Below are 20083 nucleotides of genomic sequence, written 5' to 3' on the forward strand. Positions count from 1 at the left end.
TTGACGAAATAGATCCTTGAGTCCTTGAAAAACATAAGTAATGGACCCGTAAATTTTCCCCGCAAAGCCTGCTGCTTCGTTGCAGCGAGTGCTTTTCACCCCCGCCACCGTTATGTACGCTCTCTCGCTCGCTCTCATTGCGCATGTCTCACAAAGTGTGATGCGCAGATCTCGTGTCCACATCCTAATTCGCCGCCTTAAATCGCCCTCTGCTCATCTCTAGCAGGATTTTAGGGAAAAATAAAAGGATACCCATTAGCAAAATGTATTGTTGTTCGTTACCCTAATGCTTCTTATTGGGTTAGGCAGTGAAAATCCCTAAAAACAAGGGGTTACTAATCAATAACTCCCCCTTGGCGCATGTCATTTAAGGCCGAGAGAGAGCGAGAGAGCTGTTTGAGCCAACGCGCATGCTACTCCTTATTTGGGTGGTAAATGCACTTGGCTTAGCACCGATTTTTTTCCGGGCGGTGCGGGGTATATCTGATGCTTAGGGGTGGATTTCGGGATTTTCGGTTGCCCGCGGTTGCGCCGTTTACGTGGCTCATTTTTCTTTCGCCTGCAGACGGAGGCAAGTGGCTCGGCACTTGGTTTTCCAAATTTTCATATTTGGAGCCATATTGATTTTCTACCGCTTGCCCGGGACTCAGATTCAGTACATCATGAGCCTGAAGACCAGTGCCAGGATCAAGAAACGCCGCTCGGAGGCGGCATCAGCTTCGTATCCAGTACCAGCACCAGCTCCAGTTCAGGCGGCGAATGGCAGCGCACCCTCGACACCAAATCCGTCAAGTAGCTCAAGCAGTCAAGGAAATGGTGGCCAAAATCCCTGCCAGAACTCCTCCAAGAAGCACAGTTTCGTTGGGCGCAATCCTAATTTCGACACCGATGAGACCAAACTGCTCATTCAATTGTGGGGCGATCCGAAACTGCAAAGAACCCTAATCACCACCCACAAAAAGCACGCCGTGATCTGTCAGCTGGCTGCCAAAATGCAGGAGTATGGATACCACCGTTCACCGGAGGAGATTACCACGCGGATCAAGAATCTCAAGTGTTTCTATAACCGCTTAAAGAAGGACAAGGAGTGCGGAGGTACGTCCACCGATTCGGAGCCCAGTTGGAAGCACTTTGCCGAGATGGATGCCATCATGACCAGACCCATCTTTAGTGTGCGGCCCAATGAAGTTCCCGCTCCATCGCTCAAATACCAACTGGAGCAAGCGCTAGAGGAGCACGCCGAACGTCGCAAGCGGCGGCTGGAAAACGGAGAAGAGCTCTCTGAGAGCGACAACGAGGAGGATGACATGCTGCTCTCCGCCCTGGTAACCAAAAACAAGGAGCCAGCCGGCAGGAAGGAACTGGAAGCTGGCTGCCTGGAATCCGACATGGACTTGAACGAGGAATCCTTCGTAAAGCGTCGCAAATTGTCCGCTGAGGTAGACGTGGACATAGGCGAAGCGCTGACTTCACCTTGCATAAAGAGCGAACCTGCCCAGGAGGTGGAAATTGCTCCGGTGGACCCACCAGTGGTGACCGAACCCGAGGAGGATGACGATTGCATGCTCCTGCCTCAGCCGAAGGAAGAACCCATCGATGTGGATGCCTCGGATGATTCGCCGAATGAGAAGTCCTCCAGTTCCAGTTCTTCGTCTACACTGGTTGATATGCTGCAGCGTAATAAGCCCGCCAATCTGCTTCCCTTCACCGGAGCAAACGTTATTATCCCGGCCAGTATAACCACCACCACGGCCAGTATTAGCTCAACCACCACTCCTAGTTCCACAAGCAACGCGAACAAACTGCAGGGCGGCAAGATCTCGCTGGTGCCCACGAACTTCTTAATGCAATCCAAGCTGCCGGCTGCCGCGGGACCAAGTCCAATGCCAGCCGTCAAGGGAGCTGCTCCCCAGCTGCAGCTGCTGCAAAGTGCCATCAACCAGGGCGCTCGTCTGATGATCAGCGGATCGGCTGCAGCACCGGCACAGCCTAGCAACGCCGGTCTGGTGGCCACCGCACCCGGAGGTGTCAAGTTTGTGTTGGTTAATGCCGAGCAGGCCAAGGCGGCAGCAGCTGCGGCGGCTGTGGGCAAGTCCTCCGCCTCTCTACCACTGGCCACTGCCCAGGCTCAAGTTCAGGCGGCGGTTCAACAGCAACAGCAGAAGCTGCAGCAGAGCCTTCAACAGGAACAGCACCTGCAGCAACATCAGCACATCCACCTGGAGAAGGAGGAGAGCCGCAGGGTGCAGGAAAAGGCCAGGGATGATCTGCAGGCCAAGCGACACATGACAAGTGGGTACCAAAAACAATGTTCTTTAAGTTGTCGTCCTAACAATACTCCAATTTCATTTACAGCCATGAGAATCCTTCTGCGGCATCTGCTGAGCTCGCAAAACGAGGCCAACGAGATCCAGCACAATCGTCTCTCCCTGGAACGCGAACGTCTGGATTGGGAAAAGTCCATGGGCGAACGCCTGCTCAACTTGTTGCCGAGCCTCTTGCAACCAGCGGCTGCTGCCTCTCCTTGTTCAACTGCCCAACGTATGCAGCCACCTAAACTGCTTTTTACTACCGCCCTGCCAATGGGCAATGGCACCGTCACCATGCCGCATATCCTGACATCCAATTCATTGCCCAAGGTCATAACCACTACAAGTTGCGCCAGCGGTGTGATGGTTCCTGGTCCTGGAGGCGGATTGGTTGCTAGTGTTAGCACCAAACCGGTGGACAATGATGTCCAGTTGGTCACACCTAAGCAGGAGAAGGAGGCCTGAACCGAAATGGAACTGGTCGAGTTAAGTGATTGATATTCCAAGCATCTTTCAGTGATCTCAAGAAATTGATATTCTGGTCTTTACTCTAGTTAAAACTAAAATGACTTTCCCAATAATAAACATTGAACTAGTCTCACATTTTAAAATATTTTCTGTATTTTTTATTCAAGGTTGATTATTAAACTTAAATTGGTTTTAAAATATTGAGATACAAGTATTGGTTTTAAATTTGATTGTAAAGTACATACTCAAAATAGAGTGGATGACAGCGAGTGTGATTATAGGCTCTAATTCAAGTACTGGTTTGATATATTCAACACATTAAAATTATATGATTTTACTACTACAACACAGTGATCTACAAAATACACTTTTTGTATTTTTAGTGTATGTTGAGCCTTTCCATATCGCGGATTTCCATGATATCCGTCTTAAGTCGCTGTTTTACGATCTCCCTCCAAATGGCCTCCCGATCGCGATTATCTGTAACTCCCATCCTTTGCAGTGAAGAGTCTGTGATCCGGAGTAATGCTCTTCCGGTAATATCGTGCTGGAAAAAGGAAAACCAGATAAAATCAGTAGGCAGTACTTGTCAAGCCTAAATTGTAGGGAAAATTATTCAAGTTTTTCCTTTTCGTATTTTGAGGTGCGGAGATGACGGATCTCCAACAGAGAAACGGCACTAACGAGAATCAGCGGTAAGTGACGGATCAGGAATCCATCAGGAGATATATTCTAAACTTACCTGGGCAAATAGCTGCTCATATTGGGTGTATTCCCCACAGTGGCGTCGATACCACTTGAGCACATCGCTCACTGTCCACTGATAAACCGCCTTGGGTCTCGTGGTCTTCGTTCTCGTTTTATTTTGTGTAGAATTGGTCGTTTCTTCACCCATTCCGAGTATTCAAAACCAATTGTTTGCAATAAGCAAATTGCAACAAAACAAACAGAGACTTCGATATGTCGATAACGTTTCAGAAGTTAGAAAACCATTTTATCGATACGCGGTGTTAAAGTCGTGATTTTTGGAGTCATTTTAAAAAAAGAATTATAAGTATTTTATAAATAATAACACCTTTCGAGGTTACTCTTGGCTAATTAATTCCATTTATTTTTGTACAATTTAAACCGGTTACTGCCGATTACTTACGACATGCGATAGATCGATTGCGCTACTTTGGCCTTTGTGGCGTATCGGTGGCGGCTGAGTCGCGTCAATCGAAATCGCACCAGCTCTAATCGTGACTGGCGCTTAATAACAACGACCGAAAGGTGAAAAAAGTCAGCAAATAACACGTAAATACGCATTAAATACACCAATAACCCGATCGAAAACAAAGAAAAAATTCGCGCGCTTAAAGTGGCTCAGTTAGAAAACGCTTAGTTTATTGATTAATTTGGTAAAAACCGAGTGTTGACCGCCCCCATTTCCGATCCAAATCCAAATTCCAAGTCGCAAGATGGCCGGAGCAACACTTTTCGAGCGTGCCCAGGCACTGTCCAGCGTGAATCGCGAGGAGCAGGACAGCTCGCTGTTAAACAAGATTGTCCGTGACCAGGAGGGCGCCGAGAACGATGAGGAGCGCATCCGGATCAAGGAGCAGGGTATTCTGCAGCAGGGCGAGCTTTACAAGCAAGAAGGCAAGGCCAAAGAGCTGGCCGATCTCATCAAGGTGACGCGTCCGTTCCTCAGCTCGATCAGCAAGGCCAAGGCGGCGAAGCTCGTTCGTTCGCTGGTGGACATGTTCTTGGACATGGACGCAGGCACAGGCATTGAGGTGAGTCTTTGAATTTTTGTTCATTTACTAATATGGCTAATACATACCTCTGTTTTCCAGGTTCAACTGTGTAAAGACTGCATCGAGTGGGCCAAGCAGGAAAAGCGCACCTTCCTTCGTCAGTCGCTGGAGGCCCGTCTGATTGCCTTATATTTCGATACTGCTCTGTATACGGAGGCCCTGGCTCTCGGTGCTCAACTGCTGCGTGAGCTGAAGAAACTGGACGATAAGAATCTGCTGGTTGAGGTCCAGCTGCTGGAAAGCAAAACCTACCACGCCCTGAGCAACTTGCCCAAGGCCAGAGCCGCCCTCACCTCGGCCCGCACAACGGCCAATGCCATCTACTGCCCGCCAAAGGTGCAGGGTGCTCTGGATCTGCAGTCGGGCATTTTGCATGCTGCTGACGAGCGTGACTTCAAAACCGCCTTTTCCTACTTCTATGAGGCCTTCGAGGGATTTGACAGCGTGGACAGTGTGAAGGCCCTGACCTCGCTGAAATACATGTTGCTGTGCAAGATCATGTTGGGACAGTCGGACGACGTCAACCAGATCGTTAGTGGAAAGCTGGTAAGCCAGGCGAGATATTTACTCTTATGAACCCTTTTTGTTAATATCTATTGTTTTTAGGCCATCACCTACTCGGGCCGCGATGTGGATGCAATGAAATCGGTGGCAGAGGCTTCACACAAACGTTCCCTGGCCGATTTTCAAGCTGCGCTCAAGGAGTACAAAAAGGAGCTGGCCGAGGATGTGATTGTTCAGGCGCATTTGGGAACGTTATACGACACCATGCTGGAGCAAAACTTGTGCCGCATCATCGAACCCTACTCCCGTGTGCAGGTGAGTAATCTTAATAACCTTTTTTTCATAATCATTGAAATTTACTACATCCAATTTATAGGTCGCCCATGTGGCCGAGAGCATCCAGCTGCCCATGCCGCAGGTGGAAAAGAAGCTTTCCCAAATGATCCTGGACAAGAAGTTCAGCGGCATTCTAGATCAGGGTGAAGGAGTGCTCATTGTTTTCGAGGAGACGCCCGTGGATAAGACCTATGAACGTGTACTGGAAACCATTCAAAGCATGGGCAAGGTGGTGGATACACTCTACCAGAAGGCCAAGAAGTTGTCGTAAGCGAAGCGCAGGAAGCACTATTCAATTTACACATGATATCAGCATACTTAGCAGACTTTTCATAGTTTCCTTTTGTATTTTCCAATAACTCCCAAGCCTTGTCCATGCCAAACAAGTTTTATGTTTCTGCGAAAACAAAATTAAACCGATATTGGTAAATATAGCAACAGGAGCAACTACAACAACAACAACAAAAAAATGTAACAAAATCCATTAAATTAACATAAGCAAAATTATTAATCATTGAGTGGGATCGAATTGTTTACGCAAGTGCGGTATAATAAGCATAATATTCAATTAACTACAAAATAAAATAAAAAAAAAGAAACAGAAAACCGTAAACAAAATCTCTGTAAAGTTATACTTTCTGATCTGGATGATGCTTTTGGTAGGAGCAAATTACAATACTCAAGATATAAGTTAAATAGTTTTTGATTTTATTTTTTCTTTAAATAAATAAGTGATAACAAATATACTATAAGGTTTAACCAAAGCGATGAGAGAGTCCCAGGCCAGCTCCAAAGTCGGTCTTCTGATTGGCGAATGGTCCACTTGTCCACTTACTGGCAGATCCTGTCAGATCCAAGCGAGTGGCCCGATCGCCCGATGACCACAGATTGGCACGTCCATCCAGGCCGAGTTGCTGGCCAATTCCGGGGAAATTGCTGTGTGTCAAGGAGGCACCATGCCCATTGGCGTGGGAGTAGTCGAGACCGGCTCCATTGCGCTGGAACTCGAAGCCGTTGGCCAGTTTGTTCTGGGAGGCAAACACCTTGGCATCCAGGTTGTGCTTGCCGTTGTTGAAAAGATTGGCATGAGCTTCCTGCTGGAAGACGTCCTTTACTCCGGGCGTGTGGGTCCTGGTCAACGAGGCACCATGACCAGCACTGTAGAGATATAAATTTAATTTTAGTTGGGGTTCATAAATATTTTTGTTACACTTACTTGTTGTAGGCCAAAGTTCCGCCGGTGGTGACCGGACCGCTTTGCGTGTTTCCAGCAGCGAAAACCTGACCCACCACATTGTGGTTGGGATTGCCAATGCCCTTGGTAAGATCCAGACGAGCATCAGCACCGCCAGCGGGATTTGAGGTCAAGGAACCACCCAATACCTGACGGCGGACTCGATAGACATCTCCATGAGGAACTGCCTCCACAATGGCGGAAACTGCCACAAGGGCCACGATTAGGATGTTTGTGCTTTGCATGTTGCTGGATTGGATTACTGAAGCTGACTGATGACCCAAGGTGGCTAATGAATCGCTTTTATACCTTGCTTCATGGGGAAGAACTGTGCCGGTGGTTTCCAAGATTCATCTGCGTGTAGATTTCGGTGCTTATCTGCTAGGAATTCCCCGCTGAAATCTGATGGGTGATTTACTTTTGCCTTTTGTTTGTGTGCCTGGGTGACTTGACCTCTTCACCTCCCTTTTATTGCGACCTATTGACGCCACTTGTTGCTTCTTTGTGCTGATTTCACCCCACCCTAGGACCTCTGCTGGCATCTTCAAGTGGTTTCCTTTGTGGCCCTACGAAGAAGCGCATCATCATCTTGCGCAGGACAGCATTTGACAGTTATAAGCGATTCGCTATCATATTTCTCACTTGATGTCAGGCTTTATCAATCGGTTTTGGGGGAAGGAACATCCTTGGGGTGCTGGAAGGGGTAATGAGCGAAGTAGAGCAACAGAGAGCGGCGCGATTTGAGTGAAGTTTCAGCCGAATCCTAATTGAATTTTCTGCGCAGGAGCAGGCAAAAAGGATTCAAGCCAAAAGAGAGGAGAGCGGAAACTTTAACTCGAAGTGTCACCGAAAAGCTTGCACTGAAAAATAAAACTTTTTAAGAACAAACCACAATATATTTGAAATAGAGTATACAGTTTAAAAAAGACTGTTTTAAAAGCTTTTTAACAAAATACATTTAAAATCAGTATTTTTTTTATAAATTATAATAATGTTACTAAAAATGTCGATTGGTAAATATTTCATTATGCGTAATGTTTTATTACTTTCTCGAAATAAAGCTATTAATTAATAACTAATTAAGGTTTTTATTAGGGGGCTTGTCATGTTGTTTGCAAATTGACAAATCCATTTATTATAACGACCAACCATCTGGGCAATTTGTTTGTTATTTAGAGGAATCAAGAAAAAGACCGGTTTGTGAATCACAAGAGTCGCAAATTAAATACCTCTAGATTTATTGTCTCTGAAACGTGACTCTTTGTGGTTTCTATATTTCTTATCAGCTCTAGAGCTCAGCATCCGTTGACGACCGCATGAGGAACCCCCTAATATTCGTATAGAATATTGATAAGATAATGTAAAAAGCAGGAAAGTGTTTTTGAGCTGTGTTGTATTTATTATTAAGGTTTACAAAGTGATACAATATTTAAGACAGGTTGCAAAAACATTTTTGTTCGGATGTTCGGGTTATATTTTTCCATGGATTGCTCGTCTTTACTGGGGAAGAATGGGAGGTGGCCTGTACGCAGCTTGAGCCAATCCCAGGTGATCTTCGGTGGCCAAAGCCTCTCGCCTCACTCGAATTGGGCGTGGATGGGAAGTTGGGCGTGGGCTGTAGGGGCGTGGCTTGCCGGGAGTGGCCAAAGCCATGGCGAAAACGCAGGCCAGCAGCAGGAAAACGATGGTAAACTTCATTATGCTTGGAATAGACAGATCAAACTGAATTAATTTCGATTGGAACGCCTTGCTTTTTATAGGAGCAACCGATCTGTTTACATTTGAGTGGCAGTCACGTCTTATCTGTGGGCACCGGTGGTTCCCCATCTTGGGGACTTTTCACAACGTGCACCAACGAATAGGCCATCGAAGGTGAGTGGCTTGACAGTTGGCTTTTTCTTCGGAAAATGTAAATTGTTGCAGCGCAATTGCGCAGTAAATTACATTCTGTGGGGCGGTTAGCAAAATACGGAGATGCCTAAAAAATCACCTGCTCATTGTCACCAAACTTAGACTGTATTTTTGAAAAAATATTGTTCTTGTAAAAAATCATTCATATACTAAAAATATAATTTATAAATTTATAAAAAGAAATTAATATGAATATAATTTAAAATGATTGCTGTTTATAGTTTTTGGATCCATTTCGAATTAAAATCGTAATTAAATAATTTATTTCTTGAATTCGTTCCTATTTAGTGATAAGTCATTTTGTTTTTATTTCTTTTTTGACGACGACTTAAATTTAAACTACATTTTTGGCGCCAAGCTGTCACTTTCACTCGGGCTGTCTCTTTCGCTCTCCTTGGAGTCCTGCTGTCGGTCGCGTCAAATCTCATTAGACTGGATACACACACACACACACACACTAACACACACACACCTTCGCACGCGACAGCGGAACGCGCTTGAGCGAGCTTTTCCGTCCGCTTTTGAGCGCAACATTTTCTTTTCGGGGCTCTTTTGGAAAACTCTTGGGCAGCTTGCCAAACGCTCGTATAGAGGCCAGACGCGAGGAAAACTCTGCTTATCGATTACGCACGTAACACATTTACCACACAGCCGAGGAGCAAAAGGTTCAAGAAATCCATCGAGCCAAACAATATTTCTGGTGTGTAAAAATAATATTCGATAGTAAGGTGAAAAGTGCGACAAAGTTTACATAATAACTGGGTGAAAGGTGCGAACCCTAACGGGACTTTCGCCTCAAGTGTCTCAGACGGTGACAGTGGCCTTCAAGAAGTGTGCGAAAATTGTCTATATATAGAGAGTGATATGTACCTCAGTTTTTGTGGGCACGTGTGGGCCATTAAAAAAGGAATACATCTGAAAATACATCCTTTCTAAAGGGATTTGCATTATATTATTAATCTAAATGACTAGCTTTGTGATTTAAAGCAAGGTTGATTATGAATTTGGACCTTTAAAGGATTATATTAAACATATTCATAGCATATTTTCCATCATTCTTCTTGAAGTTTAGTATAAAGAGTACATCTTTGCATTACCAGACATAATTTCCAAAATGTTTTATTTTCCTTGAAAAATCCCCAATTGTTAGCAACAACAAGTCTGCTCTATATACAGACAATAACCCACATATACATACACCCTCGTACCCATTTACCCACATTTGTTATGTGCCAACGGTGCGTATGTGTGATACCAGTAAACTCAACAAAAAATTGAATAGAAATTACTCACGCTCAAAGCTCACCAGCTAATTCACTCAACTCGCTTAAGTTCACTCAAAAAATGCGAGTGAATGACAGAGCTTGTTTGTTTTGCTTCTGCCAAGTCGCAGAATTATGCTTTTTTGCCTGCAATGACAAGTGGAAAGAGTAAATTATTTGAATGCCCACTTAAAGGCTATCAAAGGAACTGGAAAATGTCAAACGGAAGCAGTTGACAGCTGTAATTGTTCGAATTCCTGAGTGGGAGCAACATGAGTGGCTTCCGGTTGAGCCTTCCCTTATGTACAGGGCAGTAATCCGGATTATACACTATCAAAATAATGAGATTTTATAGGTTCCTTTACAAAATAAATTCAAGGTATACTTATTAAATAATATTATTTTGAATCATTTTTCATAATTAAATTAAACTTTTTGTATTTTCCAAAGTACTTGCTATCCCAATTTCTCATTACTCGTTTCTCATTACGTCATGGTAGTGATTTCCAATTCGTGCTTACCGACTTAAAGACCATTTCTTGATGGCCTTCTCTCTATTGTTGTGTGTGTGTGTGTGTGAGGCAAAACAAAGCAATGGTAATGGAAATGGTAATGCTGAATGGTGTCCTTTGTTTTCTCAGCTGCCGAATGATAATGGAGATGATAATGAGGCTGTAACTGGGCGACGAGAGACCAGACCGAAAGGAAGTGCCAGTCAAGAGCGGAAAACCAGCAACCAGTGAGGCGAGGAATCAGCAGAGGAGCACCCACGACCACCCAGCAGGCACCATCCGAGTTCAAGGAACCAGCGAACAATGAATCCCTACACAGCGGGCGGCGGCGGAGGAGCCGGTGGCGGAGGTGCCAACCCCTTTGGAGCTCCTGCCGGTGGAGCAGGCTATGGCCAGCAGGGTTACGCCTACGAGCAGCAGGCAACAGGTGGCTACGACCAGGGCATGAACTTCGGCAATCAGCAGCAGCAGCAGCAGGGATACGGACCACCTGGAGCCAGACCACGGGTGGATGTGGAGGCCAGTGGCGAGGTGGATCCCAATCTGTAAGTAGAGAGGGTGATACATTAAAAAGTCATTTTCAGTATCAAGATTTGAGAACATGTTAAAAAGTCTACTTTCAAACTCTTTTCTTATTTAATTATCTTAAAACTTTTTTCTGTAATATATATTGTTATATCTTAATAATTTACTATATTTTCCCATCAGATATCCGGAGGCCAAGGAATCAACGCACAAAGTACGCGGCCACTCGGACATCCTGGAGATGTTTTTCGGAGCCAGCACGGAGCGGGAGCTGATTCCGGTGAAGAGCTTCTACTTCTTCTTCTATGCCGCCTTCGGATCGCTGTTTCCGCTGATGGGCGTGTACTTCAAGCAGATGGGCATGAATCCCGGCCAGTGTGGCATCCTGGTGGGAATGCGGCCCTTCGTGGAGTTCCTCTCGGCTCCCTTCTGGGGATCCTATGCGGATCGCTGCAGGCAGGGAAAGAGGTTGCTTCTGGGTTCCCTGGCCTGCTGGGTTCTGTTCACCATTCCGCTGAGCTTCATCCGACCGGAGGCCATCAACTGCATTGAGAGGCGCAATTCCACGGACTTCGTGCTGACCTACACGCGAACCAAGCGGGATCTTTCGGCCATGTACGAACCCCATGAGCAAATGGATCTGGGCACTGGAACCATGCCGGCGGACGAAGCTCTCGAAGAGGCGGAGGCATCCCACAGCCGACACAAGAGGTCCTTGCTGCTGCCCAGGATCGATGCGGGAATCTCCCCGGTCCACATCAACTTCGTGAGCAACTACGACGACAAGTACCACAGGGATTACGTGACGCCCATCTTCAGCTCCATGGTCTACAGGACTCCGGTAAGATTACTCAGGAGAATGTACTTCTTGTAGGGATTTTCAAGCTAAATAAATAACTAAGATTAGGAATAACCTCTCGCATAAAATAATCTGAACTAAAAGAGCTAAGGGTATTTATAAATTTCCATTTGTAGAGCTTAAAGTTTTAGAGGTTTGTTATCATAGTTAGATAGGTTTGAGTACTTCAGTACTATATGATTGTTATAAATATGGAACTATTTCCTTTTAAAGTATTATTTTTATAGTAATACCTTAAATTGTACTTCTTTTGTGCAAACTAAGAAAATGTTTGATTTTAACATATGATATATTATATTATTGTAATTGTTGTATTTTAGTTTAAGAAGCTTTTCATTAGTTGTAAATGTTGATAACCAGAATTTATCTAATATTTGTTTTGTAACCCATTCTTTCCCACTTCAAGATTTACCTTTTAGGTATGTTTTATTGTGTTGAATAGAGCAGCTGCCATTAAAGATATACCATTTTTATTATCAGGCTTACTAATATGATTCTCTTACCCTCCACAGGACATCCAAAAGGCTTTCTTCCTTCTCCTCCTGGTGATCCTGATCGGCGAGTTCTTCAGCGCACCGGCGATCACCTTGGCGGACTCGGCGGTGATCACTCTGCTCGGCGAGGATGCGGACAAGTATGGCCACCAGCGGATGTTCGGATCGCTGGGCTGGGGCATCTCGATGTTCCTGGTGGGCATCGCCCTGGACCACTCCACCTCGTTCTCCAATCACCCCTGTGGAGCCGGGAACAAGGAGAAGAACTACAACATCTGCTTCTCGATCTTCTCGGTGCTGATGACCTGTGCGATCATCTCGGCCTCGAAGATCACCTTCAAGTACGATCCCATCGACGAGCAGCTGGCCGCGCAGCAGCAGCAGGCCCAGATGTTTGATCCCAACAAGCGGGCCGAGGAGGAGTCGATGAACCAGCTGGCCGCTCAGCTGAACCTGCCATCGCTGGCCGTTGGTAGCGGCAGTGCCGCCTCGGGTGCCTGTGCCGGTGGCGTCAGCAGCTTCCTGGCCGCTGGCCACCAGCCCCAGCCGCACATTGGAGCCGAGTCGAAGGTGTTCGCCCAGACAGCCAAGGAGCTGCCCGAATGGATGACCGTGCTGACCCACTTCAAGGACCTGAAGACCGCCTCCTTTCTGTTCGTCGCCTGGTTCATGGGCTTCGGCATCGGTCTGATCTTCACCTTTCTGTTCTGGCATCTGCAGGACTACGGCGGCACTCCCACACTCTTCGGCGTGGCCTCGGTCATCAACCATGTGTCGGAGATCTTCGCCTACTTCTTCAGCTTCCGGCTGATCACCCAAATCGGTCACGTGAAGGTCCTCTGCCTCGGACTCATTGGCAATGTGCTGCGCTTCCTGTACATCTCGTATCTGACCAATCCGTGGATGGTCCTGCCCTTCGAACTGATGCAGGGCATCACCCATGCGGCCGTGTGGGCCGCCTCCTGTTCCTACATCGCCCACAACACCCCCAAGCATCTGAGGGCCTCCGCCCAGGGCGTCCTCCAGGGCATCCACCACGGATTGGGACGCGGCTGTGGCGCCATCATCGGCGGCATGTTCGTCACCTACTACGGTACTACTACTACCTTCCGCTGGTACGGCATCGCCTGCCTCTTCGTCCTCGGCTTCTTCATCTTCGTCAACTTCTACCGCAAGGAGCAGGGCTTCATCTCCGAGATTCCAGTCACCGAGGATCCGCATCAGGTGAGTCAACTAATAGGTACTAATCATTGGTAATCGTTTTTAAAATACATAGAGATGCTTATAGTTTATCTCAAGTGTTTCTTTAAATTGGAACATTGTTTTACTTTCTTTTAAAACCTTTTTATAATTGAAATTACTAAACAATCTCCTTATTTTCCAGGTGGCTGAGGAGACCTCTCATCTAGCTCCCCATGGCGTTCCCAGCAATCCGATTCCACGCGCTCTGTCCAACTCGCGCCTCAATGAGATGAACCCGAATGGAGGACCTTATGGCACCTACCAGACCACTGGCGGTAACCTGGACATTCCCGGGGCCAATCCGCACAATCCGTTCGCTCAGTAAGCGGGGTAATCATAATCCCCGTAATCGCCATTCAGGCCATCTTCATACTCACAGAACTAAAAAATGAAAGTAAACTAAAACGAACAAAGTATAACCGCAAACATATCTTGGACATTGGCCTGCAATATGAATTGCATAACTGCATTGCTTTATTTTGATTTGTTGGGCAGTCAACATACGATCTACACATAGCATAGCATATACATATACACAAATATATATTTTATATAGGACCTGCCACATAGCCAGCATAAAGATTCTGATTATGAGTTGGATTGGTTACAAAGTCGATAGAGAGAGTGGGGGAAATCGAAACGAATTTTCACATAGCAGCTTAGCAATATACATAGGGCAATATATATGTGTGTGTACGGATAGGTGTATATATATATATTGTGCCGATCTATAATATTTATAGGCCTTTTTATATTAGTTGCATGGCGCCGGGCGATCGGAATTCGCGCGGCTTTAGTTTTGAGTTGAGAACATGCAGAGTTTGTTGCCTGCTTTTGGGCGATCACCAAGCAAATCACTCATACGCATGGGTTACCCCTCGAATCACACATTACGTACCTATACAATAACAAAGATAGTTGAAACACAAAAATGGCAAATGTGAATGCGGGGCGTTCCAAGGCTACAGGACATCGGGAAGCAGTGGTAGCTGCTTCGCTTAGCCGCAGTTGATTATGACTATGATGTTCACCGTACTATTTTATAGTATTAATTTAGATTATCCCTTGTCCTATGGCTTTGAAACGCACCGTATGGGTTTCCCAACCAGCTAGGGGCGTTTCTTGTAAAGAAAAACCAAATAGTTCATTTTCAATTAGAATACTTTTCAATTTTAATAATTTTCGAAGAGGCTTACCCTGAATTAATATTGTATTTTCCTGATTTAAAACAATTCAAAATGTTTAGAAAGTTTAAAAAGATCTTGTCGTTTCCGAAATTCTATGCAATATTACAGAGCAACAAAATTGAGAAATTTAAAATAATATGTATTATGAAATATAAATGTAGTTGCATTCAAACAAAAACTAAATGAGATAAACAAAAATTAGAGATGAGAACAAACAAAAATAAAGCCCGAAACTTAAACCAAAGGATAAACAAATGTTGAAACGAATGATATTATGGAAATCCGCCTCATTGCAATCAACTGTTGAATATTTTAATTTTTACACAAATATACTAACAAATGACATATTTTGACATACCTAAGGAAGCATATATTAAATAGAAATATATAATATACGTTTATATAGTATATTGAAGTTGACGCACCAAAGTGAAAAGGCAAACTAAACTAAACTGTATCTGTACCTAAGAGATATTTTTCCTTATTTCAGCTCGACGACGATAATGTAAGCGAACAAAGCAAATCTCTCGCTCGATATATACATAAACATTAAATATAAAATACTGTAAACATTATTATTAAATACTGTTGATAGCAAATTTGATTGGATATTTTCTAGTTATAATACGCTAGTTCTTGTGTACAGCACCGTATTTCTTGGAATTTCTTATCGGGTAGACAAACCTTAGTATTATGCATTCTGTACAACTGCACTCACAGTTATGTTTGTTGAGCGGATATTTAAAGACAACTCTCTCTCTATATATATATGTATTGAAAAAGAAAACATACTCATATACGGTATACACTTATATAAGAATGTACAAGTATTAAACACAATGCGCATACATATGATACAAAGGATACAATACCCAACCCAAAAACGAAAACCAAAATGACAAAATGACACGAGAAGCAGGCGGTAAACGCAAGAAATCATGTAATTATGTATGTTTAATAAAACGTTTAACTACCGAGTGAAGTCTAAAGACAAAGGCACAACTTCTTTTGCCAACCATCTGTGTTTATTCATGGTTTTTTGTACAGTAACCTATATAAATCGGACTGTTCGCTCGCGACGAGCAAAAAAATGCGTCTTGCCTTGGCGCTTGTTGGCTGGGTTTTCTGCTTGGCTCTCGGCCAGGCCAATGGAACACCGGCTTGTTCACCACCGAAAGAACCTGCTGCTCTGCCAATTGCGGAGGAGAGTCCCAGGAGAGCTCCACCACCTCCAATCCGAGTTATCAGACCACCGCTTCCAAGGCCTGTAGCACCGCCAAGACCTGTGCCTCCCAGGCCAACACCACCGCGATATGTACGACCACCAACTGCACCGCCGTTCAGGAGACCCACAAATCCACCACCAAGGTTCACCAGAAGAATTCCTATCACCAGAAAACCAACTGTGAGAGTGCCAAAACCCCCAGTAACCCGAAAACCCACCAGAAGAATTCCCATTACAAGGAAACCACCAGTAACTCAAAAACCCACTCCCAGAGCAACTAGACCACCTCTGGTGCCAACCACTCGAAAGTTTTTAATTTGGACGCGGATTCCTACAAGAATATTACCCACCAAACGAAATATTAGGCCCACTTTGTGGACAAGACCTCCAGTGCGTCCTCCAAGACCTACAGTTCGTCCAACGCCTCCAAGGACAAGACCACCTGTGAGAGTAACTGTACGACCCACTGTTAGACCAACCATAAGACCCACTGTGAGACCCACCATAAGACCGACCAATAGAGCCACCTTATGGACAAGACCCCCAGTGAGACCTACAAACCCCACAAGACCCACAATAAGACCCACCAATCGAGTGACTTTATGGACAAGACCTCCAGTCAGACCTACAGTTCCCACAATCCGACCTACAATCCGACCCACTGTTCGACCCACAGTGAGACCCACCAATAGAGCCACCTTGTGGACCAGACCCGTAGGATCTACTGTGACCACGAGACCACCAGTTAGAGCCACACGATCCACTTTATGGACCAGGCCTTTTACCAGAACAACTAGAGGTTTAACTTTTATTTTTATCGATTCCACACCTGCGCCTCGAACCACCAGGCCCACAAATCCGAGTATAACTCGATCCACGAGAAGTCTAATATTTATATTCCCAAGGGATTCCACGCCAATCGCTCGTCGTCCCAATTGGACAGTCCATCCAACAAATCGTCAGACGAGAAGTTTCGATGTTACCACCATGAGAGCTTAAAAAATAAATCAAGAATTTATTATTTAACCTTCCTTATTTCACATTTCGCCATCGTATGTTCTTCTAATATTATCTGAGTCCACGCGATGCTAAATTAAATACAACTCTGTAAATAGTTAAAGTCTTTAAAGACACGATAATAGTGCAGTGCAAATAAATTCAAAGGGGGAGCATTTTAGACATTGGATTACCCTACAAAGTTCTCTTTCCGGAAAAGACAATAATGATAATAAATAAAGATAAGTAAACTTTAAATTGGAATAGAAGCTAGCTTCACTTAATAGAACAAACTTTTGTGCACAGCGCATTTGGAGGACTCAGTCTGGAAAGCCCCCCCATTTCCGAGACAAATTGCCTCAAAGTGCCATCATGCCCAATCCAAATCCAGGAAATCTGGAATGGGTAGATGGGCAAAAAGTAGTTGCGGCATACCGGAAACGCTTCAAGTTTGCTGAGCTCATTCGTCTCTGCGATTTGTTGGCATTTCAACGGGCTGACGTGCTGGCTGGCAGTGGGCGGAATGGGTGGGCGTGGCGGGTTAGGGGACGGTGTGCGGTGGGCGGTGGGCGTGGTGCAGTGCCTGCTCATGCAATGATAAATGAAGTTTTAGTGGCTTTTGACCCATTTAATAAATTGTTAAAGTTGAAGAATGCGCAAGAATATTGTAAACTTGTTGGCCACCATTTCTTTTCCTCTCTCTCTCTCGCATTTTTTTTTTCCCATTTTTATTTGTATTTAAATTTTATTTTTATTTATATTAAGTTGCCGTTGGCGCAGTCTGAATTAGGGTTAATTTAAAAGTTGCCATTGCAACGCTGACCCATGGTGAGTGAAGTTGTGTTGCCATGTTGCAAACTTTGCCGCTCGCTTTTCATGCCCCACTTCAGAAGTTTTGTTGAGTTTTAAATAATTCTGTTAAATTGCATAACGTGCCCAGCTGTCCGGCCCTCCAACGTCCTGGGAACTTTGGACCTTCTGCTTATTAAGTTAGCGGCGACGACAGTTTTCAGTTAACGTGATTATGTGCCATTAAAAAATTGTATATTATCCACGAGCCACAGAAGAGCGAAGGACGAAGGACGAAAAACTTGACTCAAATATCCATGACAATAAATAAGGTAAAGCGGAGATTGGGGGTTCTTTGGTGGGGAATCCTTTTCAGCCATAATAAGCAGCATAAGAAGTCCTGGCAAGGCTCTATTAGAGCCACGGCTAAGCAGCTCGGTCTGTCCTCTTGTGCCCCCCGAAAAAAAAATATAGAGAAAATAAAGTATGCGCTGGCAACTCTTCCTCGAGGAATCCCACTGGCCCCACTCCTCGTCAAATATATATTCTCAGCTATATAAACAATTTTCTTTTATGCAAGAATAACAAGCAACAAGAATGGATTTTGCATAAGAAAGCCCGGACTGAAGTTGAAGTACGATGGCGGAGCGAAAATCCTTGCAAGGAGGATGCCGCACAAAAGTCGGGCCAAATGCAATCCGAGCTTTGTGTTGCAAGGAACAATCGGACTGGCAGGCTTGCCTCTTGATTGTGGGATTAGTGGGGATGCTGCAAGGACCCCCTGTTGTCATAAAATGTGGATTCCAATGCGTGGGCATGCATCCAATGCATGTGGGAATGTGTACTATTTAATTCTAATCCTAGTATGTCCACTTTTGGCTTAAAAATGAAAATATCTCTGTATACTTTAAGCCGTAACTTGGGCAAAATGAGTCCCACAGCTAAAAGAACGACTGATCTTTATAGCTGACGACTATAGATAACGATTCACATCACTTTTTTGATGACTTTGAAAAACTCCTTTTTGGTCATTTTTCACTTTTTAATACGGGGTAATATCCTCAAAATTTGCCAAAATTAAACAAAAAAAAAAAATGTTTTTTCTGGTTTGAATGCCAGTGGGTTGAAAATAATTTCACTAGATCAACGAGGTATTACATTCATGTTTTAGACCATTTTGTGCCTTTTTTTTTTAAAAAATAGTGATTTTCATGGTCGAAAAATTAGGATGCAATTAAAATTACTAACCTACTTCTGCATTCTATTGGTGAATGGATTTTGTTTGGACCTTGTTCGTTCAGTTTTCGTTAATATAGCCATTTGCTCTAGTATTTCCCACTCCCTACTTGCATCCCTAAAATATGATAATTTCCAAAGTTTCCACTTTAGTTTTTATTTTCTATTCTAGCTTATGTTAAAGGCAACATTTGCAGCAGAACCGCAGAGCAGAAGCTCGGGGAAAACCCAGACTGCACAGCCAAAGAAGGGTGAAAAGTGAGGAAATGTGGCCACCATGAGCAGAAAGCAAAGTCGACGACATTCAGCCGCAAGAAGTTGCTGCTGGGTGGGAAAGTGGAGGAAAAGTTGTGGGCGGCGGGGCAAAAAGTGCTGAGCATAAATAAGACATTTGCGTGTGTAAGCACCAACAACAACAACAAACAGCAAAACAACAAAGATGGCTTAAAATAACTCCAACACGCAACATTGAAATGTGGCCAACAAGAGGGGCGAGTATGAAGAAGAAGAAAAAGAAGAAGAAGAAGAAGAAGCTGCTGACTCCAGTTCCAGGATCTGCAATAATTTTGAAACTGCTTTCGCCTGGAGAATCTCGAAAGTTGCAAAAAGTAAATTTAATGCAAAATGCAAAGTCATCGCTCGCCGTTGTCCTCGAGTGGCTGTAATGCCATTCCTCTTTTTTAACCCGGACCACATTCCCCTCTTCCCTCAATCACCCGTGTCCCCCAAATGCTCAGAGTCCTAGAGTGCACTGCAAAAAATAAAAACATTTGATAGCAAAATTACATAATTCCGAAAAGCCTTTGGCTGCTAAAAACCTTTGTATCAATTCGAATAAGAAAGTAAATAAGAAATTCCAACAAATCTCTAAAGTGTTTTAAATAAGTAACACCTTTTTTTTGCTGTAATTTATTTCCCTCAGTGAGCAACCAATTGTTGTGATTTTTTTTTTGTCCGTGCACATGCATTTATTTAAATTTCTTTGTCCTCGTGTCTAGGAGTCCTTCGCCCACCCGCTCATTTTGCCAATGTATTCATTGTCTGTGAAATTGTTGTGTGTTTCCATGCCGTCGCATAATGTCTCTCTTTGCTCCCTACGTGCTCCCCATGCCGGGTTTCCGCCCCTCCCCCAGGTTTTCCCCACTTTTCCAACCCCTTTTCCCAATCCTTTGGTAGGTGCAATCCTTGTAGCGAC

At 44.5% G+C, this 20083-nt stretch overlaps 7 protein-coding genes across 7 annotated transcripts; 4 read left to right on the top strand and 3 right to left on the bottom strand.

Moving 5' to 3' along the window:
- The first annotated feature begins 158 nt into the window (after positions 1-158).
- On the top strand, positions 159-2920 carry LOC108086705. The gene is made up of 2 exons (XM_017183710.1): positions 159-2292; positions 2356-2920. Exons 1-2 carry the CDS (start codon positions 663-665, stop codon positions 2772-2774), a joined length of 2049 nt encoding a protein of 682 aa, XP_017039199.1. The 5' UTR covers positions 159-662; the 3' UTR covers positions 2775-2920.
- On the bottom strand, positions 2908-3744 carry LOC108086710 (protein aveugle). The gene is made up of 2 exons (XM_017183715.2): positions 3520-3744; positions 2908-3324 (listed from the first exon to the last, which is right to left on the bottom strand). Exons 1-2 carry the CDS (start codon positions 3670-3672, stop codon positions 3157-3159), a joined length of 321 nt encoding a protein of 106 aa, XP_017039204.1. The 5' UTR covers positions 3673-3744; the 3' UTR covers positions 2908-3156.
- On the top strand, positions 3360-6034 carry LOC108086706 (26S proteasome non-ATPase regulatory subunit 11). Its single transcript, XM_017183711.2, has 5 exons — positions 3360-3472; positions 4231-4555; positions 4616-5122; positions 5183-5395; positions 5457-6034. The coding sequence occupies exons 1-5, from the start codon at positions 3429-3431 to the stop codon at positions 5685-5687; spliced, it is 1320 nt and encodes a 439-aa protein (XP_017039200.1). The 5' UTR covers positions 3360-3428; the 3' UTR covers positions 5688-6034.
- A 69-nt stretch (positions 6035-6103) lies between these two features.
- On the bottom strand, positions 6104-6911 carry LOC108086707 (attacin-A). Its single transcript, XM_017183712.2, has 2 exons — positions 6633-6911; positions 6104-6574 (listed from the first exon to the last, which is right to left on the bottom strand). The coding sequence occupies exons 1-2, from the start codon at positions 6893-6895 to the stop codon at positions 6172-6174; spliced, it is 666 nt and encodes a 221-aa protein (XP_017039201.1). The 5' UTR covers positions 6896-6911; the 3' UTR covers positions 6104-6171.
- A 1115-nt stretch (positions 6912-8026) lies between these two features.
- On the bottom strand, positions 8027-8379 carry LOC108086657 (drosocin). Its single transcript, XM_017183641.1, has one exon. It carries the CDS (start codon positions 8346-8348, stop codon positions 8148-8150), a length of 201 nt encoding a protein of 66 aa, XP_017039130.1. The 5' UTR covers positions 8349-8379; the 3' UTR covers positions 8027-8147.
- Positions 8380-9117: 738 nt separating this feature from the next.
- LOC108086738 (major facilitator superfamily domain-containing protein 6-A) lies at positions 9118-15637 on the top strand. The gene is made up of 5 exons (XM_017183770.1): positions 9118-9261; positions 10465-10880; positions 11044-11701; positions 12232-13437; positions 13598-15637. Exons 2-5 carry the CDS (start codon positions 10639-10641, stop codon positions 13778-13780), a joined length of 2289 nt encoding a protein of 762 aa, XP_017039259.1. The 5' UTR covers positions 9118-9261; positions 10465-10638; the 3' UTR covers positions 13781-15637.
- Positions 15638-15732: 95 nt separating this feature from the next.
- On the top strand, positions 15733-16866 carry LOC108086624 (extensin). The gene is made up of 2 exons (XM_017183600.1): positions 15733-16429; positions 16598-16866. Exons 1-2 carry the CDS (start codon positions 15733-15735, stop codon positions 16864-16866), a joined length of 966 nt encoding a protein of 321 aa, XP_017039089.1.
- Positions 16867-20083: the final 3217 nt, after the last annotated feature.

Source organism: Drosophila ficusphila, unplaced genomic scaffold, assembly GCF_018152265.1.
Source record: "Drosophila ficusphila isolate 14025-0441.05 unplaced genomic scaffold, ASM1815226v1 contig_414, whole genome shotgun sequence".
Taxonomy (NCBI): Eukaryota; Metazoa; Arthropoda; class Insecta; order Diptera; family Drosophilidae; genus Drosophila; species Drosophila ficusphila.

Coding starts and splice junctions, on each gene's coding strand:
- LOC108086707 (XM_017183712.2), bottom strand. CDS start 6,895: ATGCAAAGCACAAACATCCTAATCGTGGCCCTTGTGGCAGTTTCCGCC. Junction 6,575..6,632: donor GGAACTTTGGCCTACAACAA/GTAAGTGTAACA, acceptor ATATCTCTACAG/TGCTGGTCATGGTGCCTCGT.
- LOC108086738 (XM_017183770.1), top strand. CDS start 10,639: ATGAATCCCTACACAGCGGGCGGCGGCGGAGGAGCCGGTGGCGGAGGT. Junction 10,881..11,043: donor GGCGAGGTGGATCCCAATCT/GTAAGTAGAGAG, acceptor TTTTCCCATCAG/ATATCCGGAGGCCAAGGAAT. Junction 13,438..13,597: donor TCACCGAGGATCCGCATCAG/GTGAGTCAACTA, acceptor CTTATTTTCCAG/GTGGCTGAGGAGACCTCTCA.
- LOC108086624 (XM_017183600.1), top strand. CDS start 15,733: ATGCGTCTTGCCTTGGCGCTTGTTGGCTGGGTTTTCTGCTTGGCTCTC. Junction 16,430..16,597: donor CCCAGTGAGACCTACAAACC/CCACAAGACCCA, acceptor GATCTACTGTGA/CCACGAGACCACCAGTTAGA.
- LOC108086705 (XM_017183710.1), top strand. CDS start 663: ATGAGCCTGAAGACCAGTGCCAGGATCAAGAAACGCCGCTCGGAGGCG. Junction 2,293..2,355: donor GGCCAAGCGACACATGACAA/GTGGGTACCAAA, acceptor TTTCATTTACAG/CCATGAGAATCCTTCTGCGG.
- LOC108086710 (XM_017183715.2), bottom strand. CDS start 3,672: ATGGGTGAAGAAACGACCAATTCTACACAAAATAAAACGAGAACGAAG. Junction 3,325..3,519: donor ATGAGCAGCTATTTGCCCAG/GTAAGTTTAGAA, acceptor TCCTTTTTCCAG/CACGATATTACCGGAAGAGC.
- LOC108086657 (XM_017183641.1), bottom strand. CDS start 8,348: ATGAAGTTTACCATCGTTTTCCTGCTGCTGGCCTGCGTTTTCGCCATG.
- LOC108086706 (XM_017183711.2), top strand. CDS start 3,429: ATGACGGATCTCCAACAGAGAAACGGCACTAACGAGAATCAGCG. Junction 4,556..4,615: donor ACGCAGGCACAGGCATTGAG/GTGAGTCTTTGA, acceptor TCTGTTTTCCAG/GTTCAACTGTGTAAAGACTG. Junction 5,123..5,182: donor AGATCGTTAGTGGAAAGCTG/GTAAGCCAGGCG, acceptor TATTGTTTTTAG/GCCATCACCTACTCGGGCCG.